Source organism: Vanessa atalanta, chromosome 11 (genome assembly GCF_905147765.1).
Source record: "Vanessa atalanta chromosome 11, ilVanAtal1.2, whole genome shotgun sequence".
NCBI classification, from domain to species: Eukaryota; Metazoa; Arthropoda; class Insecta; order Lepidoptera; family Nymphalidae; genus Vanessa; species Vanessa atalanta.
In genome coordinates this window covers 8096399-8109580 of record NC_061881.1, presented here as the reverse complement: position 1 = coordinate 8109580, position 13182 = coordinate 8096399, and the positions used below count along the sequence as shown (strand labels likewise).

At 30.7% G+C, this 13182-nt stretch overlaps 2 protein-coding genes across 2 annotated transcripts in view; one reads left to right on the top strand and one right to left on the bottom strand.

Moving 5' to 3' along the window:
- Nucleotides 1-2541: 2541 nt before the first annotated feature.
- Nucleotides 2542-13182, bottom strand: part of LOC125067482 (suppressor of lurcher protein 1) — a 229540-nt gene continuing 218899 nt past the window's right edge. The window contains exons 10-14 of the mRNA XM_047676140.1: nucleotides 7175-7361; nucleotides 6574-6764; nucleotides 4819-5026; nucleotides 3164-3408; nucleotides 2542-2795 (exon numbers count right to left, since the gene is read on the bottom strand). Of these exons, the coding sequence (XP_047532096.1) occupies nucleotides 2728-2795; nucleotides 3164-3408; nucleotides 4819-5026; nucleotides 6574-6764; nucleotides 7175-7361 (899 nt within the window). The 3' untranslated portion in view covers nucleotides 2542-2727. The remainder of the gene's footprint in view (nucleotides 2796-3163; nucleotides 3409-4818; nucleotides 5027-6573; nucleotides 6765-7174; nucleotides 7362-13182) is intronic.
- Nucleotides 8113-13034, top strand: LOC125067481 (DNA ligase 3). The gene is made up of 4 exons (XM_047676139.1): nucleotides 8113-9836; nucleotides 10078-10231; nucleotides 10851-11114; nucleotides 11502-13034. Exons 1-4 carry the CDS (start codon nucleotides 8247-8249, stop codon nucleotides 12299-12301), a joined length of 2808 nt encoding a protein of 935 aa, XP_047532095.1. The 5' UTR covers nucleotides 8113-8246; the 3' UTR covers nucleotides 12302-13034.

Below are 13182 nucleotides of genomic sequence, written 5' to 3'. Positions count from 1 at the left end.
ATTAAGTTAAATTAATATTAATTATTTAATAAATACACAAATATATATTTAGTTATTGCTGAAATCGATTTCAGAACGATTATATTGCTTTCGAATAAAGATACAAGACAAGATTTCCCGCGGAAATTATAAATTGATGGCTGTCACTAATGTAAATGTAATTTTTTTTCGACGTCACAATTGTGAATTGTTTAAAATTAAACTAGTAATTTTTTTAATCCATTTTCATTTTGATCACTTAAGTAATAACATTAATTCCGTAATATTCCAGAGTGTTGTTTTGTTTGTGTTTGCTGACCACGTTCTGTGTTGAATTGATAAAAAAAATGCTAGAAAAATCTTAATATTTGTGATGATTACGACATAACACAAGCAGATTCATCAAATTTTATAAAAAAGTTGTTGTTATTTAAAACGACTTTATATTTTCGATTTTATAGAAAAATCTAAACTCTATCTATAAGCTTTTATAAATAGCCTGTATGTAAATAATGTATTGTGAATTATGATACTGTTTACTTGGTGATAGGGCTCTGTGCAAGCCGGTCTAGGTAGGTACTCATCATAATAAGTATATTCTACCGTAAGCAGTAATACTGAGTATTGTTGTGTTCCGTTTGAGTAAGGCAGTGTTACTACAAACACAAGGGAGATAATATCTTAGATCCTAAGGGTGACGGTGCATTGGCGATGTTAGGATTGGTTAATATTTCTTAACCAATCCTAACATCGTCAATGCACTTGAGTCGAGATGGCCCAGTGGTTAGAACGCGTGCATCTTAACCGATGATTTCGGGTTCAAACCCAGGCAGGCACCACTGAATTTTCATGTGCGTAATTTGTGTTTATAATTCATCTCGTGCTCGGCGGTGAGGGAAAACATCGTGAGGAAACCTGCATGTGTCTAATTTCAACGAATTTGTGCCACATGTGTATTCCGCCAACCCGCATTGGAGCAGCGTGGTGGAATATGCTCCAAACTTTCTCCTCAAAGGAGAGGAGGCCTTTATCCCAGCAGTGGGACATTTACGGGCTGCTAATGTTAAAAAAAAAAAATATTTCTTACAGCGGTAATGTCTATGGTATTGGTGACCACTTACCATTAGATAGCCCATTTGACCACCTCTACATATTTTATGTAAAAATAATCAGTTTTGTAATCAATGACTGCCGTTTGTTTATAAATTATCCCGTATTTCGACAAAACCTGTCATATTGGACGACTATAGTGCAATCTAATATATAGCAAAAACTTCTACTTTTTGTCTATTTTTGTTAAGCTTTTCTTAACATCTTTAAAGCAAGCAGTTTGCGAAATTATTTTAGAATTTGTATCAACATTGTATTATACTATACTTGATACGTCCAATACCTTCAATCAAATGATTACACGAATACGAACTTTTATCTATGTAGAATTATACGATAACTGAAATTAGTAATTCAACGTCCTTTTCTAAGAACATTATGATAATCCTCTAAATGTTTAACGCACAACATACAACTCAATTGTTGAGTTTTTAGAAAATACAATCGGTAGGAGCTCTTTGTGGACATCTTCAGATAATTCATGCCAAGTACATTTGCCAATCAAAGGTAAATATATAGGAGATAAGGAGATATTAATGATTAACATTCGACGCGTTTGGGAATTACTTCGAACCAATTTATGATATAATATAAAAAAGGTATCATATACCTAATAAACATATAATAATTGCATAATGTATTTCAATAACAATACCTTCGTATATTAATAGCACTAGTTTTTGTACTAGGCATCGCTCAGATATTGGACATTTAAAGTAGCCTATGCCCTTCCTTGAGGTTCTTGTTTGCTTCATACCATATTTCTTCAAAATCAACAGACAGACAGAGGTATTTTCGCATAAATACAATACCAGAAGGGATTAAAGTATTTATTTTGATATAAGGATCAATTTGTTAATACCAAATGTGCATTAGAATAAACTATCAATTTTTATTATATTGATTCACTATTTTGGCGATAATGGCTTACACATAAAAGATAGATACACCTATGCTGTCGCAGCCTTTTTTGTAGGGCTATATAAGATAACGTGTAACTCAAACGGTTTTTGCAGCCACGTCAGGATAACTCGTAGATAGCAGTTTTTTTTTCATACTTATTCGACATAGCGTTATATTTTTTACAATTCACACAATATATTTATAAATTGTATATAATATGTCCATATGTTATTCTGATTTATATGCTATATTTTTGTAAGGTTTCATTACAATACCTTCAGTAGTTTTTCGTGAAAGAGTAACAAACATCCATACATACAACCTTCGTCTTTACTATCTTTGGAACAATAATAAACTTTTAATTTGAGTATTTATAAGTTTATGTTTATTTTCATAATTTATATCGTGATAGCTTAATAACAAAAATGTTAAACTACAAAAACAGGATTTATATGCTCTAAATTCATAAAAATAAACAAGATTCAGAAATGACGAAATAAAACAATATGAGATTTAAATATTTTATTTTAATAATTACGTGCCTGCGTGAATAAAACTTTATTGTGTTAGGTATATTGCTTTAGTTGGTAATAGTAGACGAAACTTAATAGATACTTTTATAGAAAATATTGCATTTCTACATTTAAATTACAGTGTTTGGCGCAGACTATAGTACAAAATGTACAGGATTATTATTAGACTAATAGTATTTATATTAATTCTAATATCACTTGATCAATGATATAGTCGGCGATGCCAATGAGTTGCGATGACAGACAAGAGAACCAGCTCAGCAACCAAACCTTCAAACAGACACAAAAAAATAGATTATTACACGTAATTTTTACCACACTATAGATACAGCGTTTTCATTGAAAACAACGAGAACTATTTTAAACACAAACTAAGAAGATAGGTGGTCAATCTCACCTTACAATGAACACTCAATTAAACAGAGATAAGGTATAGGGACAAATAAGTAGACGTTCGAGTTCTTTATTACAAAAATTAAATCAACTATATCGTGTTGGCAGAGAAAATCATGTGATGTCAGTGTGTTTATTCCAAATTAAAAATATTTATTTGATGAATTAATCCTTCTTCTTGTCACTGATAAAAAACAAGATTTGTAATTAATGGAGTACTATACATCTACACTCTCTAAACTTACGCAAAGATTTCGGAGCCTTATCAAAGATTGGAGCTTGATATTCATCTGTAGCCTCTAAAAATTGGTATATCGCTTTAAATCCAGTCCCGTCTAATCGATCGTTCGACCGGAATGTTACTTTGAAGAAGTTCCTCTCAGATTCCACGTGAAATTCCTTCATCTGCCCACAATATCTACCGTACCTATTATCTTCAGTCATGTAGTTTGAAAATTCGACGTAATCGCTTGCGGATACCGCCTCGCATCTTGAACAATCAAAATCAAATCCAATTAAAGACTATAAATCATAATATTTTCACAATGTTCTATATCATATTTGATTTTACGTTTCTAACAGTAAAGCGAAATTCTAGAAATCTTAATATAGTAAGGAAAAAGCGTTATGCCCTCTCCAGGTGACCTATTCCTCCCTTTCTCTTTTTATCTATTTCGTTCTTCTATATTTTTAAATGATATTTATTTACATGTTTTTTTTTTTATTATGATTTCACTTCACACGGCAATTTTTTAACAATTTATTTTCATTGAATTATTATATAATATATTGCGAAAGCCACTTTGTTACAACCGGTAGTCCCATGACACAAACTGTTTTAAAAATTATCATTAAACATTCGAGCATTACAAACGGGAGAACTAATAATACTATGGGGCCATTCATTTATTACGTAAGACTATTTTAAGGAAAAATAAGAATAAGCCGACCCCCTCCCCACTGATTAATACTTACTACGTAAGAATCTAAAGGCAAAAATAAATACACGTTTGGTTTATTTTAAATATTTCAAAAAGAAAATTTTTTGAAATATTTATTTGTAAGTTCAGAGGTACTAATAATCTTTATTGTGAAAAAAGTGTTTTATGTTGCCACGCAAACAATGGACTCAGATAAGTTTTAAAAATATCCTTAATAACCTATGACTTTTAACGGACACAACAATTAAAACAACTAAATTGTTTATTAAATTTGTTCTAGGCTTTAAATTATACGTTAGATATTGTACATCGAAAATTATACCATCAAGTATATATTCAAAAGATTTTTTACAATAAGTATGCATTTAAGTTAAATAGCCTTAGATATTTATTATTTGTCATCTTTCGACAATATGCAATTTTGGGATCACTCGTCATCTTAATTCTGTCTGCTTTTGATTAACGTCGAAAACCACATATTCTTTTCATATTTTCGACCATACCTACTTGACATGGGCACATATGTATTTATAACAATATTTTTCTTTAACTTTCTTAAACTTTCATACAATCACTTTGTATACAAAAAGGGTGTGTCTTCATATTTATTAAATTCCATACGTATGTGTATACACCCCTATATAAATCATGCGACAAACAAGAGAATAGCTTATTTATATTATAATTTACTATAAAAAACCTTAAAATTTAATTTAAAGTTAACAAGGTGGCAAATTTATATTGTTTTGTATTTTTTATTCGACGGCAAAATCGATCATCCGTATATTATTCGATCAATCGATTTTTGCCAATTACCAATTAAAGTATGAATAATCGAATCGACGATCTATTATCGAAATGTTACGTGTTATGCAGTGCAGAGATTAATTATTAGTTTCGATGGTAATATTAGTAGTTAGGTACGACATATGGACGTTCTATATTAAATGACTACTTACGGTAATACACCTTCCACATCAAAGTGAGTAAAGTGTAAGTGAACCTTCTCTGTTTGTCCACCGTGGAAAAAGTAAGAGCACTCAGTGTCTCTTGGATACGGTCCAGGCGAGTTTGGCGATGCGAATGTTCCATTGTGCGCTTCGCTACTATTATATACAAATGCACAAGGAAATTCTTTCAGCTGACGTCCTGTTGTTATTCCAAAATCTGAAATAATTTTAACATAATATATATTTATTAACTTATACATATAATAAATTATTTTGTAAACTCGGATCCCCTCTACAACATAGGTAGTAGCAGATCTGATTTAAATACGTAAAACAAAATAAATATCCTTCAACGATTGACCGAATATGTCTAAGTGGCTAGTAAATTTAGAGTATACGCATGTTTTATACGCATGTTGTTTGGTATGTTCATCGATTACTCTAAAACGGCCAGACCGATTTGGAAGGTGTAAGCTTTGTCAGAAAAAATCATGTAGCGTGTGATAAAATCAACTATAGCTTTTTATTATCTACATACTTATTTAAAACGTAATAGCTATTAAAACATTTTCAATTTCAATATGTTTACAATATTTTCGATTTAAAATACTCATGATTTAAAAACAAAGCAATGCCTGGAGGTCTTAAAAATGCAGTTCTGATTAATTTCTCACATTATAATAAAATGATGAAATCTTTCCACAAAAAGCATCCCTTGCCACATCCATATATGGTTTCTACTTTATCTATTCGGGTATTTTTTGCCTGTATCGTTAGGAGAAGGAAACTTGGACAGGGTTATCAGATGGTAAATTTTGGATACAAAAGATGTACAATTTTGTCATATTGTGTGATCTGAGTTAAAGATTGTCTTTGACTGTAAAATTAAAACTGCATAGTCTCTTTTATAAATATATATAATTAGGTCATCCGTAATGTACTGTTTAGCGATTGTACATTTTATGCAACGGCAACACAAGCTGTGTTTTTGTAATATTTTACAAGCAGTTTTTTAGTATTTTATATTTACAGGTGAACCGAAAATAATACCCCAAAATTTGCCCAAAATTTGCTTTTTTGGGTAAAACGGTTTTTTTTATCAGAGGAGGTCAGGTAGGTTTTTTCGCCACGCTGCACTTGGTGACACAATAAAAAGATTAAAAATAAAAACAACGCCATCTTAAGTACAACAAGATCCCGGGTGCAAGCAGTGTTCAGGCAAAAAAAAGAAGTTTAAAAGACCTTGTATGGTGCCTGGCCAATTATCCAAGACTTAGCCATCATTGACGAGGCAGCACAGAAAATCTCTTAAAAATCTTTTTTTTGATCCACATGCACTTTGCCCTTGTTTATTTACAATCTCTGCAACCTGGACTGAAAAAACTTTAATTGCAAAATGTCAATACTGTATGTATTTATAAATCTATTTTCTTTTCAACTATACGCGGTTATTAAGTAATAATAGAATATTCTGTTAATTTCAAGTTCATTAGTGAGGTCTATTAACATATTCAACACTTGATATGTAGTAGAATATTTATTATTCACAGCTAATCTAGGAATAATTAGATCTGGTTAGATATCTACAACAAATTCTATATAAGGAAGTATCCGAATAATATTGTATTTATATTTTTGATGTTAAGCACTATTTAAATACGACATATGTATGATATAAATCGCATCTATTTAAAAAAAAACATTGTTAAATAACATATATAATTAAATAATTGCATACGATAAATGATGCAAACTTGTACATACTTTCTACGAACGAATAAGATATTTTAAATCCTCTTGAATGCCTCGACGAGTGGGTTCCCCGGAATTCGAGCATTAACTTTGGACCGTTCGACATAATTGGCTTAGGAAGGTCGACTCCACAAAATGTAGCGACGTTTTCTAACCGCCCGTCTACATTAACGAAGGCTTGAAGAGAATCCACATTTGTACAGCTGGAAATATAAAAATGTAAAATGAAAAATATGCAGAACATAAAATATACTTTAATGGTATAGAATACTACCCGGCTTTGTGTAAGTGTGTCTACTTGGGTACCCACATTCCAATTATTCTACCAAAGAATAATTTTGTATTTCTGTGTCCCGGTTTTGAATGATGAGTGCCATTGTAATTATATATACATCATACGTAACGTCATAATTACAATCATTTTTGGTGTTAAAAGTGATTAAATTGTCTATGAGCAAAGATGATCTCTTATCATATGGTGGCCCATTAGTTCTTCAGTTTTATAAGAAATTCTATTGATCTTAAAATACTGAGAAAATAAGTCATCCACTCAGCATGAATATTTCCTACAATTAAAAATATATTCGACAAATGTTTTCAAAAATTTACTTACCTTAAAGATCCATCGGAAGATTTATACAACAAGAAATCTTGAAACAATAATCTTATTCTCTCTTTTCCTCTCCCGAAAAATTCGTAGTGGCAGTGCGTGTTTGGTGGGTAGGCAAGAGGATAGTGAGGTGATGTCAGGGTACCATGTTTCGTCCCATCACTATTGAACTCCTGGTGACAGGATGAAGCTGGAATTAGACAATAGATATATTTTTTAAATTTAATGAGTATTTTAAAATAGAATAATCCATTTTTAACATATCACTATTCTTTTGTTTATAAATCTCGAAATGATCTAAAGCTTTACTGAAGGCTGACTTCAATATAAAAGGTAGACGAATACTCAATAAGTAAAATTATTTTATAAATAAACGTTATTTATAATTAATAATAGCCCAATAACCTTAAAAATATATCATGTTTTCTGTGAAATTTAAAGCAGCTCCTTTATATACATCTAATATACATATTGTGTTGATATATTCTTAATAAACTTTAAAATAAAGTGGAACGAACGGTAAGATTTATTAATCCAGTACGATTCCAGATACTGATTGTATTACAATTTATATAAATATATCATATATTTAAAACTTATTACTTCAGCCAATAAAGATGCGAAGTTGGAATTTCTTATTATTTATGTAATCGAGTTTATAGAATAGAATCGAATAGGTTCCAGTCAATCCGATTAGGTAAGCGCGCATGCGTTAATAAAATCAATACTCTGTTACATTTTCAGTCACATTTCACAAGCACTGTATTTTGCAGTAGTTGTTTGTAAAACGAATGTAAAATTTTACTTAATTATTCGCAATAGAATAATAAGTCTATCAAAAAGTTACGATTGGTACATCACTAATATTAAATATTCGCACACAAATGACATTGACGGATTTGACGGTTCTTATGTCAATAAAATGTGAATTTATACGTAGAGGTACGAGTTTTGTTTATTTGTTTATGTTAGATTTATATAAATTATTCGTACAAGTGTTTAATTGAATTACTGCGCTATAAAAATTGTGAATTTATTTTGTTCAACTATACAAAATGGAAACTTAAACTATTTCATGATGTCCGATACAACACCTTTTTATGTGGATCGAGCCAAAGCTGGTCGGGCTTCGTGTAAGGGATGTAAAGGGAACTGTCCCAGTGGAGAATTACGCTTAGCAAAATTAGTTTTTAGCCCATACGGAGAAAATCAACAAATGAAATCATGGCACCATATAGACTGCTTAATGAATGTTCTATTAAAACAACGTCCGACGACAAAACGTATAGAATCGATAGATGACATTGGAAACTGGGAAAACATAACTAAAGAAGACCAGGAATTTATATTGAAAAAAATTAATGATATGGAAAAAATTTATGCTGAAAAAAATAGTGGTAAGTATACAGCAAAAGTGTTAAAAAATGAGCCATCACAAAAAGCAACCACTTCCAGTACTAGTGACATTAATACAGATAAGAAAGTCGATATTGATATAGAAGACAATAAATTCTCAACCTTTTTTTCATTGTGCAAAAAAATCTCTAAAGTTGATGCATACACAGATAAAACGGCAGAAGTAAATAATTTTTTTACTAAAGGATGTGATGGACAGAAGTTTAAAGGTGATGTTATCCTATGGTGTAAATTGCTATTGCCTCAAGTATCTAAGCGTGTTTACAATTTAAAAAGTAAGCAATTAGTCAAGCTTTTCTCTAAAATATTTAATACAGATCATGACGATATGTTGACACATTTGGAGCAAGGAGATGTTGCAGAAACTATTCAACATTTCTTTACAAAGTCTAATACTTTGAAACCTGCTTCAGAAAGTTTATTAACAGTGCACAATGTTGAAGATTTTCTTGAAGAGCTTTCAAAATTTACAAAAGAAGAAGAGCAAATATATCACTTTAAGAAAATTGTAAAAAGGTGTACAACAAATGATCTTAAAATGTTAATAAGGTTAATTAAAGGAGATTTGCGGATCAATGCAGGGCCAAAGCACATTCTAGAAGGTGTGCACCCCGATGCTTATAATGTTTTTCAAACATCTCGTGATCTGAACATGGTATTGAATAGAGTATTGCAAAGTAGTGATGTAAAGCATAAGGATTCATTTCAGAAAAATGTCCAAGCAAAATTGAGCCTTATGACTCCAGTCTTACCAATGCTAGCTGAAGCATGCAAGTCTGTTGAGATGGCTATGAAGAAATGTCCTAATGGTATGTTTTCTGAGATAAAATATGATGGAGAACGAGTCCAAGTACACAAAAAGGGCAAAGAGTTTAAGTACTTTTCTCGTGCTCTAAAACCTGTTATGGCTCACAAAGTTAGCCATTTTAAAGACTTCCTGCCACAAGCATTTCCTAAAGGTGATGATTTGATATTAGATGCGGAAGTTCTAATGGTTGATGTCAATACAGGAAAGCCTTTACCATTTGGTACATTAGGTGTACATAAACAATCCGAGTTTAAAGATGCACAAGTTTGTTTGTATGTCTTTGATTGTTTGTACTATAATGGTGAAATTTTAATTGATAAGCCTATCAGAAAGAGACGTCAAATATTGGATGAGATTATGGTTGAAGTTAAGAATCATGTGATGTTTTCGGAGCAGCAGCTTATTTACAAACCTGCTGATTTAGCTAATATGATTGCAAAGGTACATATTATTTTGATTTATGTAATAAAATATTCATGAGATTTTTGTTTTTGAAAATTTAACTATTATTTAAACTAAGTAGTTGCTATATCTAATTTATTAAACCAACAAATAATCAGTATTTTTTTAAATGACAACACTAAAAATTAAAATGGCTAGAAATTTGATTATATTATTTTTTTTTAATTAGTTGCAAAATAGTTAATATATATGTATATATTTTTACCCTTTTTAATTATAGGTTCTACAATTAGGTCTTGAAGGGCTTGTGTTAAAGGATCTAGAATCAACATATGAACCAGGCAAGAGGCATTGGTTGAAAGTTAAAAAAGATTACTTGTTTGATGGTGCAATGGCAGACACTGCAGATCTTGTTGTTCTTGGTGCTTGGTTTGGTATGTATTTTCAAAATTTTGATTGTAAAAATCTTTTTTTACATTACATTAGCAGCCGGTAAATTTTTCACTGCTGGGCTAACGCCCCCTCTCCCTTTGTGGAGAAGGTTTGAAGCATATTCCACCACTCTGCTTCAATGCAGGTTGGTGGAATACACATGTGGCAGAATTTCATTGAAATTAGACACATGCAGATTTCCTTACGATGTTTTCCTTCACCACCGAGCACGAGATGAATTATAAACACAAATTAAGCACATGAAAATTCAGTGGTGCTTGCCTGGGTTTGAACCCGAAATCATCGGTTAAGAAGCACGCAAAATTATTTTACCAATATGAAAATATATGAAAATATAGGTAAAATAATTTTGCAACAATTATTTTACAAATACTTATCAAAAATAAAGTTTTATTCTAATAATCAATTTTAAATAATCCTTCTAATTATTAATTTATAAAATATTGCTCTATCTTTTTGTATCAAATTTTTGTGAGATTGAGATCTTTTGGAAACCTATAATATTAGTTAAGTTTAAATATTATTTACAATGAATCATAGTAATATTTTCATTCTCAATAAAGCAATATTTTTGTAAAAGCATTTTCGTTATATTTCCAGGTACGGGTAAGAAAGGAGGTATGATGTCTGTTTTCTTAATGGGTTGCTTAGATACACGTCGAAATCGTTGGGTCACAGTTACAAAGGTTCACACAGGTCATGACGACAATACTTTGGAAAGGTTACAGAAAGAACTAAGTCCACTGATGGTAAAAATATCTCAGGAATATATTAAGGTGCCATCTTGGCTTGACTGTAATAAAGGCATGGTACCAGATTTTGTGGCAATGGATCCTAAAAAGCAACCTGTTTGGGAAATCACTGGTTAGTTCATAATTTGAATATAATTGTGCTGAATAATCAAAATAATCCATTATTTATTTTCCAAATCTTTTTCACTTCAAAATTGCATTGATTGTATTGATTGAAAAAAAAAAAGTAGAATAGCCGGCGAATATTTGGCGATAAGCAACGGAATGCAATTTTCAATTAGTTAACTAATTACAAACATAACTTACATTGAAATAAATAAATTGTTCGGCTGGTGCAGTCGCGAACATTCTCAAATATTTGCACGTTCGAGCAAGTAATTTTATAGGATGTACTATTCGTTGAGTGTGGTATGCTCTTTGTTAAATGTATGTTGGCCTTAATTTATAAAAAAAATGCCGTATATACAAAAATAATAAACAAATCTTTCAAATGTTACAGGTACTGAGTTGACAAAAGCCAATTTACACACAGCAGATGGTATATCAGTTCGATTTCCCAGAGTGACGAGAATTCGTGACGACAAAAATTGGGAATCTGCAACCAATTTGGAAGAATTAAAACATTTGTATAAAACTTCCAAGGAAAAAACGGACGTTTCACTCTTGAACAAATTAGCAGCGACTGCGGGTGACAGTTACGAGCCACCGACGAAGAAAATCAAGCAAAGTCCAATTAAACAAGAGATTAAAACTAAAAAAGTTAAACAAAGTCCTATTAAAAATACAAAAATGGACAAATTTATTGTTAAAGATTCTAAAGTATCTAAAGATAGAGTAATAAAAGAGGAACCGAAATCAGAAGAAAAAAAAAGAAAAAAATGCAATGATACAATCAACTCCTTGGAACCTATCAATGGGACCAGTGAGAGTTTTGATGAAGTTGAAGATAAGAAGTTTAAAAAGCAACTTTTACCCGAAGATCCTTTACCAGATGCTTTTAAAGATAAAAAACTAGGATTTTATCCTGATTTTATAAGTATACCAGAAAGTGAAAGAAGTTACTTTGAACGACATTGGATAGCATATGGAGGGACAATAGTCAAAGCAATCAAAGCTATGGACGTCGATTTTGTCGTTCATAATGAAGATACAATATGTTTTAAGAAAATGAAGAAATTGCAAAAGAAAATGTGTACCAATGTTAGACATGTCACTAAGAGTTGGTTAATAAAATGTATAAATAGTGTAAAGCTTTGTGACACAGTACATTATGCTGTTTTTGTTGAACCTTCACATTAAATATATGTTTATTATCACTTGCGCAATTGAGATGAAATAAGAAGACTTTTTTTTATTTTTTTGGCTAGCGTAAGGCAAAAGAGTAAACCTACTTATGGTAAGTGATCAAAAACACTCATGCCATAAAATATTAACTATTTTGTACACTATCGTTGCGCCGTCAATCACTGCAAACTTAAATAGAGTATTACTGTATTGTAATACAAATTATTACTGTTTGGTGGTAGAATAAATGTACTGGTGAAACATACCCAGACATTTTGATATTTGTACCAGTAATTACAGTTGGAGGTCTACTTAATTACAAAATTTAGTTAATATTATGATTATTAAATTGTTTGCTGTTTTTCTTTCCTTTAAACGGCATAATTATAACAGTGAAATGATGAAATTGCGATTTTTTTACTTGACTGTACATCCGCTACAACCTGTGTGTGTCCGATGTTGTACCGTATGTTTTATCGCTGACTTCTAATATTCTACAGAATCATTTGCTATGACGATAATAATAGTTGTCATTCTGATTAGTTTATATTCTTACTAATGTTTGCGTATTATAATGTTGCCATATAAAAAATGTAAGGATATTTTTCAAAAGTCTAAATATTTTATTTCAATTATTGTGGATAAAACGAAATTATCGAATGTCAGTTAAATAGAATAATGAAATAATGTGATAAATAATTCTTACTTTTTTACCAAAATGTCTTATCATTATGATTTTTAAATATATGCCTGTTAAATTGTTATTAATTTTATATTTTATTATTTTTCTGTATTTTGACCTATCCAATCGATCCTTCATAGTTTTACAAATTAAACTTCGTAAGTACTTTGCCGCCAATTTAGTTGTCAAGCGTCTTTGCAGTATTCATCAGCGA